Genomic DNA, 23,951 nt, shown 5'->3' on the forward strand with positions numbered 1-23,951 from the left:
TTATTTCCCCAAAGGAACATTACAAGCTGAGAAAAGGGTTAAAACAACAAAGGCCTATGCACCAGGATCTTAGCTAAACCTTATCCTTTCTTGGCAAGTCTTTGGTAGGTTCCGCTCAGTCCAGGATCCCTACTTCTGGACTGGGAGAAATAGACTGGGCAGTTTTTATCGATCAGTGTCTCTGGCAGCCTCACCCCTACTCTTCTTTACTTCCTTCCCCTCTAGGCAGGGTTTTTAGCAGTTTAGAATCCCTTTGACCCAAAACTCTGGCTTTAGGAAAATAAATGTGTTGACCTGGCTGGAGCCAGGTAAGTAGGCATTTTCTTGGTTAATGTCCTCCATTGTTCTTGGGATTTTCTCTTAGAGGTATGTTGTTTCTCTTAGTTTTGTTTCCTGCTTGTTTTCCTTAATGGTTTCCTTTGATTTAACTCCATGCAGTCAGGGACAGCAATATCACAGGTGTCAACACATGATATTCATATGAATAATAGATGCCCATCTTATTCTCCACAGCATTAATCAAGCTCATTTGGGATTTTCTTTTAACAATGAATCTGAATCAATATGTATTATGCGATTGGTTCAGGTTGTTGCCATTATGCTCCTGCTGTTTTGCTAAGCAGCTTTTCTCGGCACTTGCAGCATCTTGGATTTCCAGTTGGCACTTCCCTCTTTGAATTCATTTTCCCAGCTGAACTGTGAATTATTCACTAGTCATTAAGAGTCAGTGAGGAGAGGTGCCCTTGTAAGCAAGCAGCACATGGAAAATATCAATGCACAGTGTCGTATTCACTGCTGGCTCTATCAGGACTAGCACACTGATTGCTAAACGAATCATTCTAGGGATGAATTCTGTGGGGCTGTCTTTTGCAGAAAACCTTCAAACAGAGAGGTCCTATCTTCTCTATATGGAAAACTACAGACTACATGTTCTGTTGGTCAAAGTGTTCCCTCCCTCCACTGTTATGCACTGTCCTGTGTCAGCTATTGAACTGTCTCTCCCATTGTTGTGTGCTGTGATAGTGAAGGTGATTGGAACAATTTACAAAGGATTGTGGTGGATTCTCCATCACTGGCAATTTTCAAATCAAGATTGGATGTTTTCCTAAAAGATATGCTGCAGTTCAAAGAGGAATTAATTCAGGGGAGTTCTATGGCCTGTGCATAGAATCATAGGGTTAGAAGGGACAGCAAGGGTCATCTTGTCTAACCCTCTCCCAAGATGCAGGATTTGTTGTGTCTAACCAATCCAAGGCAGATGGCTATCCAACCTCCTTTTGTAAACCTCCAGTGAAAGAGCTTCCACAACCACAGGAGATCAGACTAGATAATCACACTGGGCCCTTCTGACCTTGTAATTAATGATTTTTTTAAGGAAGGATTCTACAAAATCTGTGAAATGTAGCTCTGTTTTTATTAAAGTGATTGTGGACTTTGCAGTAATAAGCCACTAATGTAAGAGGCCAAATAGCCCTAGTGCTGTTGCAGCAGGAGGCATAGAGATGGCTGTTGTGATTCACCGGAGAGTAAGAAGCTACAGCATCATAGCTGTGCAGAGGATAGAAAGATGCTTACAGAAGCTATAATGTAACTTGTCAATGTCTTAAACGCTTTCAGTTTTCATTGCAAGCTTTTTCCAATTAAATACAAGCTTTGAAAAATAACCCATGCATTTCACTTTTGCCAGAATTATTTAAAAATAAGAACAGACTTCTGTGATGCCATACACCAATTTGTTTTTCTATGGCAGAATGTCAGGTTTCTGTTTTTTAAATCTGATCTGAAATACCACACCCTAAAAAGCAAAAGCCCACTCTGAAAATGAATGAGAGGCTGAAATTGGAGAAAGCTCACCACTCGTACATGTTAGTAATTTTATAGTGAGTAGGAATGGATGAGTAAGCTGGTTCAGATGGAATCAGAACCAACCCAAACATCCACCCTAATCTCCAGATGAGCACAGAGGAAAAGGTTCCACAAAGTTGGGCTAACTCTGTGAGGATATGGATGCTATATATGTTTTCTTGCATCTTTTGTACTTTCTAATTTCAGTTACAGCACCTCTATTGGGACCTTGCTGTGTGTGCATAGGGGGGTGTAATGAAGGAAGAGAGAATTTCTCATGTGACAGTTCTTGTTGTTTGTCTAAAACAGATTAAAGAAGCATAATTGTGATCATGAAATGAATATCCCCAAATGCCTGGCCAAAACTGATCTCTAACTCTCAACAGTTGTTCAGTGATTCAGGGTGAACAGTAGAGCCAACTCAAGTTGTTTTTGAGGTGAACATATTAAGCGTCTCATATGTTTTCCCAGAGATGAGCTGCCAGAAGCTGAAGAACCGGTTCCAGTCGCTCTGGGTCTTCGGTGGCACATCCTTCAGTCGCTCCGAGTCTTCAGTGGCACTGAAGGACCTGCCGCCGAAGGCCTGGAGCGAGTGAAGGACGTGCTGTCGAAGTGACGCTGAAGGCCCGCTGGGTGAGTAAAAATTCTCAGGGGAGCTTCCCCAGCCGAGAGCTCAGGTGGGATGAAAAGGACACAGTTTGCCCACCCCTTTAACAACCGGTTCTAAACCGGCTTCAAAATTTAACAACTGGTTCGTGCAAACCGGCTCCAGCTCACCACTGTGTATTCCCTACTAGCGTGCAGGAGGCACTGGGTGGGTGGCTGGGTGGGAGGGAGGGGGAGGAGTTGATCAGCATGGCCTGCGGACCCCAGTTTGAGAAATGCTGTCATACTTTACAAATGTTTTGGTTCATGTTAATTTAATCGTGGTGAGGAGAACATCTGGAAAATGAATTCAATACAAAGATCTTCCACATCTCCCTGACCTGGAGGGACCATCCCATTAAAAATAAGAAACAAATGCATTCTCCATGGGGATTTCTTCTTGACTTCCCCTACTGAGGATGCCAGCAAGGGTGCTAATTGCAAAGGTGTCTTTTGTGAACACTTGTCCACAAGGACTTGAACTCAGATGCCAAACTCATGGTATAAACATGAATAAAGAGCTGATGGTACTAACTTGTATTCAGCTGGTCTGGTTTTGAAGCAGTGGCCTAGAGAGTAAAGGCTTGTATGTGGTCTCTGATTGCTTCCTGACAGTGTGCTCTTGTCACTGATCTACCAAGAAATTCAGAAAAGACATTGAACAGGCTATAATGTGTGGAGGGGTTTTTTATTGTTTCAGCATGCATCTTGTACAGCAAACAGTAAGGAACTTTACATTTCAGTGAGAGTGGGGTTATTTTTTCCATTGGTGCTTGGTGGTCTTAAAACCTGCAGCTTAGTTCTGATTTTTTTTTCTTTTGAAGCTGACACATCTGTTCACAGAACACATGATGAAAGGACCTGAGCTTAGGGTTGCCAGGCATCCAGTTTTCAACCAGAATGACTGGTCAAAAAGGGACCCTGGCTGCTCTGGTTAGCACCATTTACTGGGCCATTTAAAAGTCCAGTGCACAGCGGAGCGGGACTAAGGCAGGCTCCCTGCCTGCGCTGGCTCCGCAGAGCTCCCCGGAAGTGGCTGGAAAGTCTGGTCCCTAGGTGCAGGGGTGGTCAGGGAAGTTCCATGTGCTATCCCCACCCTGCAGCGCCACCTCCACAGCTCCCATTGGCAGGGAACCATGGCCAATGGGAGCTGTGGGGGCGGCGCCTGCAGGTGCGGGCAGCATGCACCGCACAGAGCCACCTGGCTGCGCCTCCACCTAGGGGCCAGCCACTTCTGGGAGCAGTGCGGAGCCAGGGCAGGCAGGGAGCCTGCCTTACCCCTGCTGCATTGCAGACTGGGAGCCGCCTGAGGTAAGCACTGCCTAGCTGGAGCCCACACCCTGAACCCCCTGCCCTATGTCAGAACTCTCTCCTGCACCCTAACTCCCTCCCAGAGCATGCACCCCAGCCCTGAGCCCCCGCCCAGACCTCACACTCCAGCCCCCTGCCCCACATCAGAACCCCCCCCACACACACACTAACTCCCTTCCGCACCCCTATCCTAGCTCTGAGCCCCCTCCCAGAGCTCACATCCTGCATCCTCTCCTGCACTACAACCCTCTTCCCCAGCCCTGAGCACACTCCCAACCTCATCCATTGCTCCACCCCAGAGCAAACACCACCAGCTGGAGCCTACACCGCTCCAGCCCTGAGCCCCCTCCTGCACCCTGAACCCCTTATTTCTGCTCAGAGCCTGCATCCACAGCTGGAGCCATTACTCCCTCCCGCACTCCAACCACTGCCCCAGCCAATGTAAGTGAGGGTGGGAGAGAACGAGTGACAGAGGGAGGGGACTGGAGTGAGTGGGGGGTGGGGCCTCAGAGAAGGGGCAGAGGCGGAGCCTTGTGGAAGAAACGGGGCAAGGGTCTTCAGTTTTGTGCAATTAAAAAGTTGGCAACCCTACCTGTGCTATCCATGTCAAGAGTGCTAGTCAAACACAATACACATGGAGTACTTTGGATTCACATTGTATACCGCAGTGAATTGGAAACTGAATGGAGAGCAACGGTCATTTTCAGGGAACAGGCCATCAGTGTAGGCATCAGAGAAGTCCCATGGTAATATATGGTATCTAAACTCAGACAACATATCTCTTCTCTAGAACTCTGACCACTGAACCTGGTACATTTTAAGAATTACGAAGTACAGACTGAGAAGGCAGAGTGTGGGGGAAAAGGAACTTCAGCTTGTTTTGTTGTGGAACATTATATGTTTGTTTTGTATTGCCAAGCAGAAAGTACAGAAATATATTGACTGACTTTCACCATGATGATAATCAGAACTCCACCAGTCAACATAAGGGAAGGCCAGAGGAAAGCGAAGAAAAGGCCCTTTGGAGGATATAGCCTTATTAAAATGACACTTGTCTGTCTTTGTTCTGGGTCATAATAACAAGGGAAAGTCTGATGCTTTCGGAAATTTTCTGCGGCGCTTTCTATTAGCGTTTTAACTTCTTTGTCGTTCTTCAAGTTTTGTGGAATATAGGAGCACTAAAATGAGAAATCAAGATACTTGTTAGAGCAATTGTTCTACTGCAGGATGTGCAATGACGTGAGACCTTTCTTAAAACATCACTTTACTAGTTCAAACAAAAGGTTATGTGCACATCTGAGAGTATCTCTAAATATTGTCTTGCCATCCCCTACCTATCTGTTGTTGTCTCCTGTCGTACACTGAGCCCCCAATCCTGCAAAGGGTTACGCACACATGTAACTTGATGCATGTGAATAGCAATTTGGAGTTGGGATGGAATTTTCCCCCAAGGTCAGATTGGCAGGAACCTTTTTTTGCTTTATTCTGAAGCATGGGATGTGGGTTGCCTGGTAGGATTATCTGGACATATGTCACCTAATCAATTCTCTACCATTGCAGGGGCATCAGACATTGGGAACACCTTAGTCCCTCCTGTTCTCTGTCTATGGCACACAAATAGTTCAGTATCCTGATGACTGGAATGCTTTCATCTAACTAAAGACAGTGGGTTCAAACTGAGGGGTATCTGGGTGAACTTTAGTGGCCTGTGGAGGTCAGCCTAATGATCTGATCTAATGGTCTATTCTGGCCTCAAGCGCTATGAATCTATGAAAAAGTGTTGTGGGAGCCAACGGGACAGCTCCTGCTCTTGGAGTGAAGCCCGTGCATAATTTTTTACAAAGCTCAGGGTCTTAGATTTTAAACAGAGACAAGGGCTGTACTTTTTCTGTGAGTGGACAGCACCTAGCTCTGTGGCCCTTGATCCCTGACTGAGGCTTCTGGCACTGCCACAGGACCAATACATTAGTTGTACAGAAATTCCTAAATGGGCTTGGCTGGAAGGGAGCAGAGACAGTGGAACAAAGGTACGTCACTGCTGATAGGGCTTTCGCAGTCATGAGTTAGTCTACCACTGCTGCCATGGAGCATCTATCTTGGGGTGCTGGAGTAGGCTAAATTCCAATTATCCAAGAGTACCTGGCCAGTATGTGAGTTACTTCAGTGTGCGCCTCTCTCTATAATTAGTGAAAGACGATGACCTACTTTTTCACTGGGGGAGAAAGTATTTTAATTGGTTACACTATGAAACAATTTTGTAGCTTTCTAGTGCAAGAAATAGATAGTGATCAATGTTATTTTATTTGTATTAATGTAGTACCTATAGGCTCTAGCTGTGATTAGTACCTCATTATGATAGGTACTAAATCACACACACCCAGTAAAGGATAGTCCCTGTTCTGCAGAGCTTGCCGTCTAACTAGGTGAGACAGAAAAGAGCTGAGATGGGAAATGAAGTCAGGTGCATTTGCTTTCTCATTGTAATACAGGAGTCCAGTGGCAGAGCAGGTAACAGAGCCCCATTCTTCTGAGCGTCTATCCATGTTCCTATCCATTGGGCTCACACTGCCTCTCAGAGGAAAGGTGTTGCTGGATTCTTAATACAGCTGTCTGCCGAGAGCCATTCTTTGTCTCTGTAACTGCCTAACTTAATGGACAAAGGGAGAAAGCAGAGATCAGCTATCCAGTCATACCTTCCTCATGGACAAGCAGGGGGCTTTCAAATGTAATTGGGAGTCCATTTAAAGAGGTATAAAATCCATTCATTGCTCTTAGAAGACAGTTTGGCAAAAACTGTGCCAACAGACTTAATTTATCGAAGAAATTATACTTCTGTTCAGATTCACAATGTTTATTGCACCATTCATTAGCACCCATTAAAGTGGGTTGGCTAAAATAAAAGCCCTTTCCCCAAATCCCAGCTATGAGTTTGGAATGCTGACTGACATTAAATTACTGGAAATGCTATTTATTTCAGAGCATTAACCCACAAGCCATTTTGAGGTACTTGCAGTACGACTATTTTCCATTTCTGACATCTTTTTTCACCTCTTGAGTAGATAGTGTTTGTGGATCAGTTTAGCCTGACCTGGAAGTAATTTTAAAATTTCAGCTGTCGAAATGCAGAAGCTTTATCCCAAAACCAATAACCTAAACAAATGTAATGTAAACAAAATGAGATTTTTTCCCAAGGCAACAGTGACTACGACCTGAAAGAAAACCCTCTATGTGCAAAAATAAAATTGGCCCCATAAAACAATAATATTTATCTCACTGCAAATGTATTCCTAGATGTTTCAGGACTGCCCTCTGATAGAGCAAGGCCTGAAGAGGAATTCCAAGTTCATGTAGACAGGCTGAAACTAACCCCGATGCAGAGATTCACCTTAAAGTCTATGTACCATTAAAGGTCCATGTAAGTCTCATAATAGGGCTTAACTGGGGTTTCTCTGGTGCATAAGGACTTGTTCTGGCCTCCTACAGAGGGATGAATATCACCCACTATGCTGAATATTGGACCCTAAGAGTCAACCACTGTCCTTGAACTTGCTCTCACAGACTGCCTTATGGAAAGGAGAGTATTCAGTGTACTGTCCCTAAATGTCTGAGATTCCCTATAGTTGGAGTTTCACAGGGGCAGAGAAATTTTTCCCCCAAAGCTAAAGGTTTTATATGTTTACTTAATTTTTAATCTTGAGATCTTAAATCCACCTCAAATCTGTGAAAACCATTTTAATTTAAAAGCTAAACTCACTACATTTTCAAAGAAGTGTTGACCAAGCCTCTACATTTAAACACATTTTTTTCTTCTTGCTATTACTTGTGTGCATAGCCCCTGTAATTTTGCCTGCAAGTAGCAATTCTGTACAATGAGATACTACATGTAGCTTTTCTACAGATCTTAGAATTGCCATATGTTTGAACTATAGAGGAATATAGACCTTGTATTTGCAAAGCTTGCAACAGCCTTTGAAGATTGACCCTCCGCATTTCCAAATGCTCCAAACTATCTGCATGTTTAAATCCCATCGTTCTTCATAATGTTTAATATATATTCTTCAGTCTTGAAGTGGACTTTGAAGTGATGATTGACCCAAGCTGCTAAAGTCAGATATGGAATTTTCTGAAGTCTTGTAAGGGTCAAGGGCACCTGGCATTTTGGTTTGGGTCCTTCTCTTATTTTGATGATGTACCAAGGAAAAAAAATCTCCCAAACTAATCCTTACTGTTTTTCTTATGTGCACTCTAGTAATTCTGTGCTTTTAGCATTCAAAACTCTTTCTACTCACAACACTCTAATCTATGTTTCTTAGTCAAAAGCAAGTACAGGACAGCATAATGGACTGAAGACATATCTACAGCAATCCTACACTTTCTCCCCACATCTCACTTTAAACCATTCTGCAATGTATGAAATGTCAGTCTTTCCATGAAACTGGCAGCTCATTCACATACCATACAACCAGACACAGGCATTCTCAAACGCACACATTTTTTGCTTCCTATCTTATTTTTTCCCTTTTTTCCCTTATTTATTCCCTCTTAAAGCTAGCTTGCTGAGTGAAACCATGAATTTTCACTTCACATGCAAGAAATATTTCAGTGAATGTTCAGGAACTCGCTGCAGGGTGATATTTTGCTGTTTCTAGGGTTGAAAATGTTTCCCTCCCCTTCACTGAAAAAGGTGTAATTCTGGAGGTTTGGTTCAACTTGCTATAAAGATGGGGACAAATTGTAGAATTCAGGCCTATATTCTGGTTTGGGTTGTGAACATCCTAAAGTTCAAGGGTGCTTGGATCTGAACATTTTGGTTTACACCCACCCCATGAGAGTTGAGAGCTTGTTTTTGTGAAAAAAAGTAGTCACTGAAATCTTCCCCGTGTTTAGGAACCACATTCAACCCACATCTTGTTGGATGTTCTGAAATGGTTGATTCACTTCCAGTGGCAGGCTGGGGGACCAGACCTTGCCATTTTAAAAACGCTACAAGACAGTTGATGCCAGACAGGCGCACAAGTGGAGGTATTAGAAATGACATGAGGACATGTTTGTTTCCAGACTGCCATCCCAGGTTAGACCTGCCAAGTTATTCAAGACTTTGGACACTCCCTGGAAGTGAAGCTGAATTCCCAGCTGTCAAGGTTCCCACAGCCCTTCCTGGAATGGAGCTCCACCATTATACACGGTGCAACCTCTGCCAAGGTTTTATTTCAGTAACACTCCCATCTATTCAAGGGTATTTCCAAGCTCAAGTTTCTGTTGCAACAGTGGGTAGAAACAGTTGCAGATTACACCAAGAACAAACCCAGTTGCTGGATTGGGTGCCCACATTCCCAGTTTATTGACTCCCACCTGAGGTGTACCAAACCCACTGGTGTTTCATGTTCCCAAACCTCCACCTTTTCCCCCTTCTACCTCCCACCTTATTTCCTGTATTCCCCAAATGGGAGTGAACTTTAGGGCTCTGTTTTTAATCAGGGCCACATTTAACCTCAACCTACCCCAGGGTTATTCAACAAACGCTTGGGCGAACCACACATGTTGATCTATTCCTCTGAATTGTGCTTCAGTGTGCAGAGATTTATGTATATTTTATGCTTATAAATGTTTAATAGTTATTTTTGGTTGATGTAATTGCTTCTCAAATATTACCTTAAATATGTCTGATATTGCATTTATAATACATGCCAAATTTGTCCTCACTCTGAATTTTTCAACATTTGCCTTGGTCTAAGCAGAAGCATTGGCATGAAGAAAGACTAACGAGTCTGTGCTCTATTTTCAGTTAATTCACTAGTGCTTTGCTTGGTTATAAAAATAACCTGCTGAACCACACGTGACAAATATGAACAGTGATTCTGATGAATACATTTAAATCCCAATACCTTGGGATTTCTTTCTTGTGTTTCTTCGGTATGATAGAGCATAACCTCTTGTCCTGAGAAGTTCAAATCAACCAACACCTCTAGACAAGGATACTGGAAAATGTTTTCATCGCCTTCACCATTGTTGAACGAACACTGGACTTTGTCCTTGATGTTGGTTTTGAGCAGTTTGCACGTAGTTTCTTTGGTCCAAACACTATAAAACAAATCATACTGCTTTTAAATGCTTTGTTGACAGCTTTTTCACAGCATGATTCTGTCCAAGCGCTGTTGACAACTTTTCCACCATAGTGGTGTTTCGTGTGTCATTAAGCCATCAGCAGTGTGGTGGGCTGGGGATGTGGATAGAGTGTGTATGCAAGGGCTCTGAGCCAAACCCAAACAGACAGATAGGGTGGGTTAGGATTAGAGGCAGTGCACAGAAGATATGGATTTTTACTCACCCATTAGCCATTCATTGGATGGATTTAGAGGCAGATTTTATCTCCCATGCTTGGATGTGTTGGAAGTTGGCACCCCCAAAAGAACAACAGAAAAACTAGGGTTTGTTTGTGTGAATTCTAATACTGGTTGGTAAATATTTTAAATGTGGATGCACGTGTTTTTTTTTTCTCTGCACTTGCAGAGACCTGAATGAAAATTTGACCTTGTATGTATATGTTCTGAAATACAGTTTAGCATATTAGAGCTTTAGATCAGGGGTGGGCAAACTTTTTGGCCTGAGGGCCACATTGGGGTATGGGAATTGTATGGCAGGCCAGGAATACTCACAAAATTTGGGGTAGGGGTGCAGGAGGGGGTGAAGGCTCTGTGGTGGGGCCAGAAATGAGGAGTTCAGGGTGTGGGAAAGAGCTCCGGACAAGGGCATGGAGTTGGGGTGTGTCGGGGGGGGGGGTGAGGGCTCCAGCTGGGGATGCTGGGGTTGGGGGTACAGGAGGGTGCTTTGGGCTGGGACCAAGGGGCTCAGAGAGCAGGAGGGGGATCAGGTATAGGGCAGGGGGTTGGGCAGGGGTGCAGGTTCTGGGTGGTGCTTACCTCAAACAGCTCCCGGAAGCAGCGGCATGTCTCCCACCCGGCTCCTATGCAGAGGCACGGCCAGGTGGCTCCACACTCTGCCCCATCCGCAGGTGCCACCCCTGCAGCTCCCATTGGCTGCGGTTCCTGGCCAATGGTCACTTGGGGGTGGGCAGCGTGTGGAGTCCCCTGGCTGCCCCTATGCGTAGGAGCTGGAAGGGGGACATGCTGCCGCTTCCGGGAGCCACGCAGAGCCACAGCATGTGCAGAGCAGGGCAAACCCTGGATCCTAATCCCAGGCAGGAGCTCAAGGACCAAATTAAAACATCTGAAGGACTGGATGTGAGTTTGCCTACCCCTGCTTTGGATGCTTCAGAAAAATAAAAAACCTTTTAACTAACGTTTGGTAACTCTCAAATCCTATATTTACTGCAGGTTTTCACTTCTTTGTCTTTATTAAGAGGGTCATTTGCATGATTGAATACATAGGATCTTTGCACGAGGCTTTCAGCAGCTTTTTTCCTAAGCATATCACTGAATGTTGTTAACAGCTGTGGCAAGCTAGGAACTTCATGGCTATAGCTATGCTCCACACCGTGGCCACTCAGATCTTCATGGTGACAGCAAGGATAAAACTTTATCAGCCTGATCCAGAAGCCCCAAGCCCCCTACCTTGGATGCTAAAACAGGATCCTAGCAACAGAGGACTTGTGTGTATGTGTATCCATGGATATAAATCTATTTACACAGAAAAATCTGTCCATAAAGAAAACAAAAATATGCACGCTTACTGGTATGATATCAAATTAGAAATTGAACTGTGGACCTCTAGACCCTACCAGGGACTGCAACCAACTTGTGTCCTTTGCAGACTGATTGGGCATTTTCCCATGGTATGTGGGGGTTGGGGGAGAAGAGAACCTGTAATTAGCTCTGATGAGTGGGTTACACTAGTTCATTACAAAATGCTTCCAGTGGTTAAAGAGTTAAAGTTTAGGACTGCACATTGGTGAGGCCTCATCTGGAGTACTGTGTCCAGTTTTGGGCCCCACACTACAAGAAGGATGTGGATAAATTGGAGAGAGTCCAGCGAAGGGCAACAAAAATTATTAGGGGTCTAGAACACATGACCTATGAGGAGAGGCTGAGGGAACTGGGATTGTTTAATCTGCAGAAGAGAAGAATGAGGGGGGATTTGATAGCTGCTTTCAACTACCTGAAAGGGGGTTCCAAAGAGGATGGCTCTAGACTGTTCTCAATGGTAGCAGATGACAGAACAAGGAGTAATGGTCTCAAGTTGCAGTGGGGGAGGTTTAGATTGGATATTAGGAAAAACTTTTTCACTAGGAGGGTGGTGAAACACTGGAATGCGTTACCTAGGGAGGTGGTAGAATCTCCTTCCTTAGAAGTTTTTAAGGTCAGGCTTGACAAAGCCCTGGCTGGGATGATTTAACTGGAAATTGGTCCTGCTTCAAGCAGGGGGTTGGACTAGATGACCTCTTGGGGTCCCTTCCAACCCTGATATTCTATGATTCTATGATTCTATGACTATGGACCTGGCTTATTTGCCAGAGGTCATACATTCTTGCTAGGGCTGGTTTGAATATATTCATCAAAACTTTTTTTTTAAAGGGAATATGGCTTTTAAACATAAACTATTGTTGTTGAAGATTTGCAGTGTTTTTTGCTAAACTGAAAAATGTTTTTCAAAACCGAAAGCCAAAATGCTCTCAGTGAAAACCTGAAAAATTCTGTGAGAAACATTGACCAAAATAAAAGTTTTTCCCTTTTTTCTGAAACTTTCACAGAAAATTAGAATGCATTTCTGGATCTGCTGTGATTCTAATCCTGAAAGGATGTCTTCCTGTGTCAGATGCTTCCCCATAACTCTATTAACTATTCATGATTAACAGCTTCCCTCCCCACTGCATGCTATCTAAAATCAGCTTGTAAGCTCTTTATGGCAGTATCCTTTGATTTGTTCTGTGAAGCACCTAAGGCACTTTTGGGCTCCACAAAAATAATAACCATGATAACAACAGAAAAACACAGGCTGATGGTTATAACAAAAGAATAACTGCAGTTACCTGTTCACGTAGGATGGCATAATTGTGATCCCAACAAAAAAGTACATCATCACTGAGCATGCAACCATTCCTAGTCCCAGGCACAGTGCCCTGGTCTCCCCTCGCTTCTGTGCAGTCACCAATTTTTTCCCCAACATGATTTAGTGTTATGGATTCTGAAATTTCTTGTTCTGGAGTGAAACATAAAAACAGGGGAAAATGCAACCAGAATCAGCATCAGATTTAGTATTAGATTTAATATAAACTCTTAAGAGGCTTTGATTCAAGATATTGCAAATCGTGAGGGGTTTAGGGGAATCTGATCCATTACAGCTCCTCACTCACATTAAAATTTAGAAGGCAGTCAAGTAAGTCCAGTAAAAGAAAATACTGACTCCAGTTTTTTTTATAAAAGGCTCTGGAGGTGATCCCGGCAATTACAAGCTACTAAGCCTAACTTCAGTACCAGGCAAATTGGTTGAGACTGGAGTAAAGTATAGAATTATCAGACACATAGATGAACACAGTTTGTTGGGGAAGAGTCAACATGGTTTTTGTACAGGGAAATCATGCCTCACAATCTACTAGAATGCTTTGGGTGCGGGTCAACAAGCATGTGGACAAGGATGATCCAGTGGATACAGTGTACTTAGATTTTGAGAAAGCCTTTGACAAGTTCCCTCACCAAAAGCTCTTATGCAAAGTAAGCTGTTCTGGGATAGGAGGGAAGGCTCTCTCATAGATCAGTAATTGGTTAAAAGACAGGAAACAAAGGGTAGGAATAAATTATCAGTTCTGAGAAAGGAGAGAGATAAATAGTGGTGTCTCCCAGGGGTCTCTATTGGGACTAGTGCTGTTCAACATATTCATAAATGATCTGAAAAAATGGGGAAACTGTGAGGTGGAAAAATTTGCAGATGATACAAAACTACTCAAGATAGCTAAGTCCTGGGCAGACTGCGAAGAGTTACAAAGGGATCTCACAAATCTGGGTGACTGGGCAACAAAATGGCAGATGAAATTCACTGTTGATAAATGCAAAGTAATGCACATTGGAAAACACAATCCCAACTATATATACAAAATGATATGATCTAAATTAGCTGTTGCCACTCAAGAAAGATCTTGGAGTCATTGTGGATAGTTCTCTGAAAACATCCACTCAATGTGCAGCGGCAGTCAAAAAAGCAAACAATGTTGGGAATTATTAAGAAAAGGATAGATAATAAGACAGGAAATATCATATTGCTTCTATATAAATCCATGGTATGCCCACATCTTGAATACTGCATGCAGATCTGGTCATCCCATCTCAAGAAAGATATATTGGAATTGGAAAAGGGACAGAAAATGGCAACAAAAATGTTTAGGGGTATGGAACAGCTTCCATATGAAGAGAGTAATGAGACTGGGACTGTTCAGCTTAGAAAAGAGATGACTAATGGGGGGGATATTATTGAGGTCTATAAAATCATGATGGGTGTGGAGAAAGCAAATAAGGAAGTGTTATTTACTCCCTCTCATATCACAAGAACTAGGGGTCAGCAAATGAAATTAATAAGCAGCAGGTTTAAAACAAACAAAATGAAGTATTTCTTCACACAACGCGCAGTCAACCTGTGGAACTCTTTGCCAGAGGGTGTTGTGAAGGCCAAGACTGTAACAGGGTTAAAAAAAGTGGATAAGTTCATTGAGGAGAGGTCCATCAATGGCTATTAGCCAGGATGGGCAGGAATGCAAAACAATGCTCTGAAGTGTCCCTGGTCTCAGTTTGCTGGAAGCTGGGAATGGAATTGGATGGATCACTTGATTACTTGTTCTGTTCATTCCCTCTGAAGTACCTGACATTGGCCACTGTCGGAAGACAGGTTATTTGGCTAGATGGACCATTGGTTTGACCCAGTATGGCCGTTCTTATGTATTATACTGTGTGAAATACCCAGTTTGGCAAATTCAGCGCTACACAGGGTCATGAACTATGTTCCCTCTAAGCTGTGCAGTTGGATGTCTGCCCAGGAGTGATTCAAGTGCCACACACTTGATTAGCAGAGCCGTGCACATCCAGCAGCATGTGTTCAGCTGCCCCTATCCCTGCTGCTTGGCAGCCATGTTGCTCCTGCCCTCTGCCTCGGAGCCCCTGCTGCTCCTGGAACCCTCCCGCTGGCTGTGCAGAGCGGTGGGAGGGTTATGCTGATGTCCGGGTGTCCCCCTCCCTCTGCCCCATACTCGGGTGAAAGTAAATTAGAGGTCTTACTGGTCCTGAGCAGGGGGAGTGGCCTCAACTGGAAGAGGCGTGGCCTTAACCTGGAAGAGGCAGGGCCTTAAATCCCCGGGCCCTTTAAATCTTGATTTAAAGGGCCTGGGGCTCCAGCTGTGGTAGTGGTGGCTGGGAGCCCGGGGCCTTTTAAATCACCCCCGAGCTACCAGCTGCAGAGGCGGCTGGGAGCCCTGGGGCTCGGGGACGATTTAATGGGCCCAGGGCTCCAGCTGCTGCTACTGCAGCAGAGCCCCGGACCTTTTAAATCAGTGAGGAGCCCTGGGGGCTCCTGGCTGCCACCGCTACCCTGGGGCTCGGGGCTCTGGCAGAGATTTAAATCCCTTTAAATCCCTTCTGGAGCCCCACCGCCACTACCCCAGGGCTCGGGCAGCAGGGCTCCAGCAGAGATTTAAAGGGCACCAGGATGGTAGTGGGGGCTGGAGCTCCAGGGACCTTTAAATCCCCGCCAGAGCCCCGCCACCACTACCCCAGGGCTTTAAATTGCAGTCTGCGAAAGCCGGTCCCGGTAAGGCACACTGGCTCTTACCGGTACGCTGTACCGGGGCATACCGGATTACTTTCACCTCTGCCTGTACTCCATCTCTGCAGAGCAGGGGAGAGGGGACAGGGCTCAGGACTCTGAGCAGGAGAGGGTCTGAGTGAGTACCTTAAAGAGACAGCGCAAGGTCTCTTGGAGACTTCCACCAGCAGCCAGCACACACAATCAATCTCTCTCTCTCTCTAACAGCACATGTTCTCTCAGAAACTTCCCCAGCTGGCAGCATACACACTGTTTCTGACTGTGTGTGTGTGTGTGTGAGACACACACACACACACACACACACATGTATTGTTGTTGTTATTACTTCTTGGTACTTCCTGCAATGCACATATGTTCTCTGTAATTTTATACTTTCAAAATGCTGTTATTTTAGGTTTTTGACTGGTCTATGCATTTTATAACTTTTATTTCTCTCTTACACTTAAAGTTAATTCTTTGAGAAGTGAGTTCTAAAATGCCTAACCTGTCCTGGAGTAATTATCCCTAGGGTAACTTTTTAAAAATATATATTATATAGTGGTTTTTTTTAAATTTCTACTGGTGGCACACATCCTCACATTACCTCAGTGCACATAAAATTGATTCCGCACATGGATGGAAAAAAATAGAGGGAACATTGGTCATGGAGAGTGTGAATGGATATATATTCTAGGGTTGTAAGAACAATTGGCAATAAAATGTGAAACCTCAGGAACGGTGTTCACCTAAACCTGCTGTGGTTAGGATTGGACAGTGATTTAGACATTTCTACCTAGTCAGCACCAGCATTCAATTAATTGCTATTGCTGGTGGTAGTGTGACAGTGGGGAATGTTAAGAAAAATGCTAATCTAGGTAAAGTATTAGAGTTATTCTGTACAATGGACTGAATTTGGGGGTTTGGAGTGTTCTTATCCCCCTTTGTTAAATAGAAGTCTAAATGATAACCTCACTAATACTGATGATGATTTCTATGGAATTGCAGCAATTGAAATTAATGAGTTCTGAAAATTACTGCTATTCATCCATATTCTCTCTGCCAGTTTAGCATGATTGATGTTTAGCAAATAAGAATATATATATATACACACACACACACTCCCAGCTGTGAACTGCAGCCATACTGCTCTTTCTTGTGTGTGTGTGTGTGCGCGCGTGCGTGTGCGCACATATATATGTGTGGGTGTGTGTGTGTGTGGGTGTGTGTGTGTACACACTCCCAACTGTGAACTTCCAAATTATACTGGTGATGCCCATCAATGGCATACATATTTATAATCTATATGCATATGCGCCATTGATGGGCATCACCAGTATAATTTTTTTAATGGAAATAGGGTGTAAACCACACTTGCAGAAATCATATTTTCAGCAGACTGATAAGATTTGTTGGGGGGAGAGACAGTAGAGAAGTGGGGTGGGGGAATAATCCAGCGGGCTGAATTAAACCCACCTAGCCCCAGTTCTTCAGTTTGTTGCACATGGATTATCCTTGAATCCATACCGCCTCATGCTGATGTCACAGAGTCTCTGTGGAGGCTCAAGGGTTTGCCTAGGTGGTGTCAACTGTGAGCTTAGAGCAAACATCTTCTAGTCAGAGTTTAAAAGAGGCAGCTACTTACCATGTTCATCAGTGATGGATGGGTATAAGAAGGGTTAAGGCTCAGTTTTGGCAAGCGGAGGGACCCTGATTCAGCAAAGCACTTAATCATATGTTTAAATCTATCCCATTCAACAAATCACGAAAGCACATGCTTAAGTGCCATTGAGGTTTAACATCAAGGTGAAGTCAATGCCTAAGGCTGAACAGGTGCTCATGCACTTGGCTGATTAGGAATGAACTGGTGAACAGGAATGCAAGAATTATTCCACAGTGAAGGGCTAAACCACAGAACTGTTTTGTTGTTTCTAGCATTTTGGCCACAATCCTTTGATGAGTTACCCTTAAATAGGTGCCTGCCTCCCACCCCCGCTCCCAGAATCCACCGGACTTCAAAATGTCACTGCAGGAAGCATTGTCTGGAGAAGAATAAAAACCAAGACAATTGCTGTGGTGAAAGGAACTTTAAAGATGCCATCAGCTTTTGAGAGGAGGAGCTGAAGAAGAATGTGATGATATTAATATGTGGCTTTCTATTTTAATTATCTTTCAGTCATTCAACCATGGCAGTATTGTCATTTGACTGGTTAATTTTGATAGTCAAATGACCAGATATTTGGACAGTTAAGACTTTGCTGCTGTTAGAAAAATAATTTTATAGCAGCCATTAGCATTAGCATGGTTACTAACAACAACTATATTCTCTCATGTGATTTCATTGATGCTGTTATGTTGATAGCACAGCACACCCTGAGGTTAGTGGAACTGCTGGGTGGGGGTTTAAGTGGGGGAGGGTTACAAATATTGAACAAAGAGATGATTGGTGTTCTAAGGTCTCTTTGGAAACATAATTGTTCCTCATTGAGTAATAGCATTTAGTTGCAGTATGGAAAATTTGTTCAGTTCAGTATAAAATTCCACCCTAAAAAGGTATTTAGACCCATTGTGAGCTCTGCTAGAGAGACCAGCTTTGAAGAGAATCAGTTCAATGAAGTTCAAGTACAATTTGCTGAGGTTCCTAATCAAAAAGCATCTTCTTCTTAAATTGACAATTGGACCCACAAACCATATCTGACTTCTGAGGTGTGGTATGGTGATGGCACTACATGCAGCCATATGGGATTCAGACCTTGGGACTGCTATCAGACTTGTGCTCCCTTGTCCTACAAACCCATAGCCCAGGCACACACACTTCAATGGCAGAATGCCGATGGAGATCAGTGAAAATCAGAATTTCCATCCTTTCGGAAATTCTAACATTTCAACATTTGTTTTTATCCTGAAATGGGGCAAAGTTGAACCATCAGTTTTTTTAATGGAACAAAAGTTCCCTAAAATTTTGACTCAGACATGAAATAAAACATTTTGTTTTGAATCAGCTTGACAATAAACTGCACCATGCGGCTTGGGCAGAAGGGAGACTGTGGTGCAACATGAGAGATGTAGTCTGGCCACGGAACCTGGCCCAGAGAAGAGAATGAGGATGTGGGGAACCCAAACTGCAACTCCCAGGAGGCAGTGCTGTACAAACTACTGATACAGCTTAATGATGAACCAACACTAAACAAAGTGCTTTGGTTCAGTTCAACAACTGAAATGTTTCAATTCAGGTCAAACTGACCTGCCACAAAATAATTTGATTTGATTTTTCTGATGGAAAGCCAAAAAAATTGGCAAAAGTGACATTTTTCTTGCATTTTCTACTGAAAAATCCTTTTGTTGGAAAATTCTTAACCAGCTCTATCAATCACATGGAATTCACCCATATGGTCCTAACAGAGATCCCTTTTCAATGAGTCAGGAAAAAGTTAAAGCACCCGGTGTGCCCTCCCTCCTCCCCGCCAATAGAAAATGACTTCCAGAGCCAAAATGTTGCCATTTGTGCCTGTTAGCAGAATTACAGTGGTTAAGTATCCATCCCAGTTATACTGTGAGACAATGCAGGAGACCAATCCCCTCATCATATGTAAAACAAGAAGTTATTGCCCTGGGACTATTAACCAAAGAAATAATGCAATTATGAGAACTGTTAATCAGTAGCTCTGTCTCTCTCTTGGGATGTCTGCTGCATCCATTAATTTGCACTTCTCTTGCACCTTTCATCTAATCATCCCAAAGTATTTGTCAGTTTGTTTAAGCCTACAGCATCTCTTGAAGCTAGATAGCTAATTTACACAGTGGTAAACTGAGGTACGGGAAGGCTAAGGGGCTTGAGCAGAGTTACAGCAGCCAGTGGCAGAACAGGAAATACCAGATTTCTTGACTTCAGTTCTCCTATGCTAACTGCTGCACAATCCTGCCTCTCAAAATTCCCAAAGCAGTTCAGATACATTTCTGCTCCACCCCAAAACAAACAAATGATAAATTATGCAAGGAACGTTAACAGGAAAGACTCCTCTAAAACCATCAGACAGCACTTCTACAAGCACCATGTGATGGGCCAGATCCCCAGCAGTGTTATCCAGAGTAGCTCCATTGACTCTTGTGTTGCTTTCACCTGTTTATACCAGCTGAGAATCTGGTCCCTAAAACTGAAAAGTTCCTTTGTCCTTTTTTTATGCGTATAAATTGAGTGAGTGGATGAAGAGATGATGTAGCAAAAATTGTAAAACCACACTTAGCGTGTATATAGAAACCCCCCTGAAGAAAAGCTGGGGATGTAAGATGGGACAGTAAAGTTCAGTGACATTGACCTGATATACTTATTTTTTTAAACCCCTTGCATATACAAATAACCATTCAGATGTTTTACTAGTTCTTGTTAATGATAAAAACCCTCCATTTTCTGGTTTGGAAGACAAATGAAGGTGCTCTCTGTGCCTGCACACGTGCGTCTGTACACACGTGTGTAGAAGGGTGATATTACGTAATATAAATTTTCCCACTGTCTCCAAAGAGTTAATTATGGCACATCATAAACTCTGATTCATATTTATGTTCCTTATTTTATTCTGAACTATTCTATCAGGAGCAACCTCAAAAAAGGCTAATTTCTAAGTGTTTCCTCTACCAAAGTTAGTAAATATTTGACAAATGAAATATGAAAAATTTAATTGGCCTGGGAAGAGTTACTGTTTTAAATCTGGTGACACTGAAGGGGAGCATATGTGGATTTAAGTCCTGCTTCAGTATAGCCATAATTCTGAAGCTGCTAGGGTGCCTCCATAACTATTAGGAAAATATAAGCTTTTCATAATCCCCCCCCCCCCCGCCAATCTTTTTGTCTAGTCTAGTTAAATTATACAGTACATTCGCTGTACAATTTCAACGTATAATCACCACGGTGACAGCTGCTGGTGATAATACTAGGGATGGGTTTGGAGCTGAATACCCAAATTTGATTAGTAGACTTTTTATCTTCGATGGGGAAACTCCCCCCTCCTCCTTTTCTTCAGGGACCTTTTGTTCCTGTGACCTTCCTTGATTAAGGATGAAACTCCCTTCCTGGTTAATCCATGCTGCTCCTAGATTTGATGCAGAAATCACGAGTGATAAGAGTCCACAGCACTCACAGACACCTGTCAGAGCAAAGAAGGAGAAATTGACCTCCTCCACTGGCTCCCTTGGTGAAGCCTCTTTAGTGTGGAACTGAGGTAGGCAGTAAATACTAACAGAGTTAATCGCTAATAGAGGAACCTTGTCCTGCACCATTCATTGAATTTCCTATAAGCATTTAGCTTTTAAATGAACAGCGGCTGTGGATGTTATGTTGCATTACACCAATGTGCGTAGTGGTCATTTGGATCTATGATGATTAACTAATAATACTCTAAATAGGCCCTGACCTAATAGCCTCTAATTTCCCTGAATTACACAGCTGCTCTGTGAGTCTGAATTTAATCAAGAAGCCACTCTGAGAGCTGTTTGTAAATAGCCATCTATTTATTATCTAAAATGTTAACTCTTTAACAGCCATCCAGTTTTATAGCCCTTGGAGTACTCTGTTCTGGCCTGCATTAAAAAGAGAAGTGCCACTTTCCCTGGCCTCCTAGGAAGAAGGCTCCATTTAGTGACCTCAGAGAGATTATTGCCGGTTTATTGGTAATGCAGTTCATGGATAGAATAAATAACAAGTAAATAAGGAGAGACTGTTAGAGAGCTTATTCCTTCACTCTCCCACTTCCCTGGTTCTTCTCGCATGAACAGAGAGCAACAATACCCGAAGTCCGAAGGTGCAAACAATTCGATGTTTATTGGGGTGAACTTCCAGCAAGCTAAATACAAGTTCCTTTTTCCTTATTTTCGAATCCCAACTTACTTCCTGTTTGTCCCTAATTTATATAGTAATATTCTTAGCTATACCTTAACCAATCATTCTACTAAAATTTAACTAACCAATCCTAACATATTGTAACATGATCAGCTAACCAATTATATCCCACCACCTTAATTAGATTACACCCAGCAAAATTAATTATACAGCAGACAGAAACAATCACAGAACCAGACAGAGATTATACAGACAAACAATAACAAAGTGGGAACTATAATGACAAAACAATACAGGAGTGAGGATTTCACATCCCAGTATTGATAAGTGAGTTCTTGCCAGACAGGATGCTGTTTCCTTTTACATTCTCTAGGCACTCCCTTTCTCTGGAGGTGATAGGCATTATCAGGACAGGATTGTATTCCTAACAGCCCAATAGCACCTTCTTTCAGTGTGACTAGTTTGGAATGTGAGGATGTGACCTGTCGCTTCCCAGCTTATGGCTGCCTCTGCTGCTTAGCCAAAGGCCTTAGCCTAAGCACAGGGCCTCAGACTGTCACAGTAAGAAAAGGCCCTTATACTGGCAGACAGTGATTTTGATTCTTTCTTTTATACCTCTAACTAGCCAAGTGATAAGAATACACCTAAATTCTTAAAGTATAGGCCTTTATAGACAGGCCTGAATATCTATATCCTAACAGAGACAATCTGTATAGAATCATAGAGCCATACATTCAGGTAGGGGTCGTTTGTTTCTGTGTGTTTGCGGGGGGGGGGGGGGGGGGGGCTTAACTCTTGACAGCAAAGCTATTGGAGCCTGTACAGTCACCAGCATCTTGAAATGGAATTATGGACCCATAATTCAAAATGTGCTCTCTTGTTTTTAGTGTATAGATTTTTAAACCAGTTTGGATCCTTTCCCTTCCATGTACTGCCCTCTGGCCTACTGTGACCTCCTGGCCTGCTCCCCACCTCATGTCCTGGGCACCTTCATGTAGTGTGTCCTGGCTTGGGTATTTGGACTGATGTTCAAGATTTTGGACTGATGTTCAAATTTTCCTTTCCCTACTTTTGCATCTCCAAGCCCTCTTTTGCTTGCTAGTCTCTGTTAGATTATTTTGCCCATAATATGGAGAGTCACAGCAGTCCCCATTCCTGAGAGACCCAATTACAACCCCTTGAAATCAAAAGTAAAACTATTACAAGAAAGCAAATTAAGTTTCCGATCCCATTCTGTGTATCTGGTATTTACAGTAAAGGGTGATGCTGAACCAAAGGAGAAAAGACAAATAGTTTTACATCTCCCCACCATATAGAGACCTGGGTAGCTAAACCACTACCAGTTTATACCATGTTTGACATCCATGGGGTGTAAATTTGATAATGTGATTAAAGCATTGTTCACATGACAAAACTAGACTGGAGGAAAAAGCTGGATATTTCTTATGTCAAAAACTGTAAAGTAGGAGTGAGATGTCAGGGAGTAACAATTGGTTAGCTCTGATTTCTAATGCTTTATATAATAATTTGAACAACTGCTCTTATTCAGTCTGGTATCTCTAATGTATTTCTTCTGAACGCTCCCTAATATGATTCTGCACCCTATTTGGCCATTTGAGACTGGAATTTCAAAGAAGTCTGAGATAGGTGCCCAGTTCCCTTTAAGGCACCCAACTCCCTTAAGCTCTTTGAAAAGTCCAGTCGCAGTGCTCCTGATGCTAAGGACATTTGCTAATAAGTACTGGCCCTGAAAGAGCAGCAGTTCCCCCACATTGTGTTATTCACAAGCTATTAGCATCATGCAAATTGAAATATTGAAATAACTTTATGATGTATATCTGAAAGATGAAAACTAGATAACGGCTTTCCCCCTACCTTAAAAGTTAGCTGTGTGTCCAGAAGCGGTCCTGTATATTTATAAAAGCTGTTTCTTCCCAAAGGCTGTCCCACACATTCCTAAGGCAAAACTTTCTCAGTGGTACTTACAGTCACTGGCAGATGCTGCTTTTTCAGAGTCTTTAGCTCATGACATAGTTTCTGTTGTTTAACTGATCCTGGTAGGTGAAAACCTTTCCACACCAGTGATGAAACAGCAAAACCTAGAGTTAAAAGCTTTCCCTTCCAGGACTCCTCTGGGTTTGTTTTGCTGTGGCTGAACTCTGAGCTTATTTCCCGATTATGAAGATTCCTGTTACCATAAATGGTAAGGTATGAATGGATGCAGTCCTTTTAAGATTAATTGCTAAAAAGTAGAAAGCCACAATGTTCAGAGGCTTGACTCTCGTTTCCACTAAAGCTCCTTTCCTGTGCTCTGGCCATGTAAAGGTAATTCAAAGCAGGTCTGCTTATGTTCTCTTTACACTGCCAGGGCACTAGAAATTGACTTTAGTATAAAAGAGAATCGGGCCCTTTGTGTTCAATCTAAAAGTAATGACCCTGCTATCAATGACAGTTTTTTTAAAAAAATGATACATTACACCCATGGGCAAGAAAAGTAAAGTAATCTGAACTTGTATTCACTATTCTGAAGTTAGCTAACTGCATTTAAGTTTCATTTTTGGAGTTAAAGGAGCCTGAT

The 23,951-nt window shown here is 43.0% G+C and overlaps 3 protein-coding genes across 4 annotated transcripts in view; 1 reads left to right on the forward strand and 2 right to left on the reverse strand.

Moving 5' to 3' along the window:
* The window catches only part of KCNIP1 (potassium voltage-gated channel interacting protein 1), an 803,899-nt gene that overhangs the window by 60,130 nt on the left and 719,818 nt on the right, over positions 1-23,951 (forward strand). The gene's annotated exons all lie outside the window — the stretch shown is intronic.
* Positions 1-23,951, reverse strand: part of LOC142068388 (uncharacterized) — a 798,233-nt gene that overhangs the window by 23,794 nt on the left and 750,488 nt on the right. The gene's annotated exons all lie outside the window — the stretch shown is intronic.
* Positions 3,956-23,654, reverse strand: KCNMB1 (potassium calcium-activated channel subfamily M regulatory beta subunit 1). 2 transcript variants are annotated; one of them, XM_048862522.2, is made up of 4 exons: positions 23,249-23,654; positions 12,788-12,957; positions 9,687-9,882; positions 3,956-4,979 (listed from the first exon to the last, which is right to left on the reverse strand). In XM_048862522.2, exons 2-4 carry the CDS (start codon positions 12,922-12,924, stop codon positions 4,695-4,697), a joined length of 618 nt encoding a protein of 205 aa, XP_048718479.1. In that variant the 5' UTR covers positions 12,925-12,957; positions 23,249-23,654; the 3' UTR covers positions 3,956-4,694. The 2 variants fall into 2 exon arrangements, with proteins under 2 accessions (XP_048718479.1, XP_048718477.1); XM_048862520.2 differs by having other exon boundaries at positions 23,360-23,653.

Source organism: Caretta caretta, chromosome 8 (genome assembly GCF_965140235.1).
Source record: "Caretta caretta isolate rCarCar2 chromosome 8, rCarCar1.hap1, whole genome shotgun sequence".
Classification (NCBI taxonomy): domain Eukaryota; kingdom Metazoa; phylum Chordata; order Testudines; family Cheloniidae; genus Caretta; species Caretta caretta.

What these genes read in the sequence shown, in the direction of transcription:
- KCNMB1 (XM_048862522.2), bottom strand. Translation starts at nt 12,924, where the DNA reads ATGTTGGGGAAAAAATTGGTGACTGCACAGAAGCGAGGGGAGACCAGG. An exon ending in ATGCCATCCTACGTGAACAG is followed by an intron (nt 9,883 to 12,787) that starts GTAACTGCAGTT and finishes TTTGTTTTATAG; the next exon opens with TGTTTGGACCAAAGAAACTA. An exon ending in CACAAGAAAGAAATCCCAAG is followed by an intron (nt 4,980 to 9,686) that starts GTATTGGGATTT and finishes TTCTCATTTTAG; the next exon opens with TGCTCCTATATTCCACAAAA.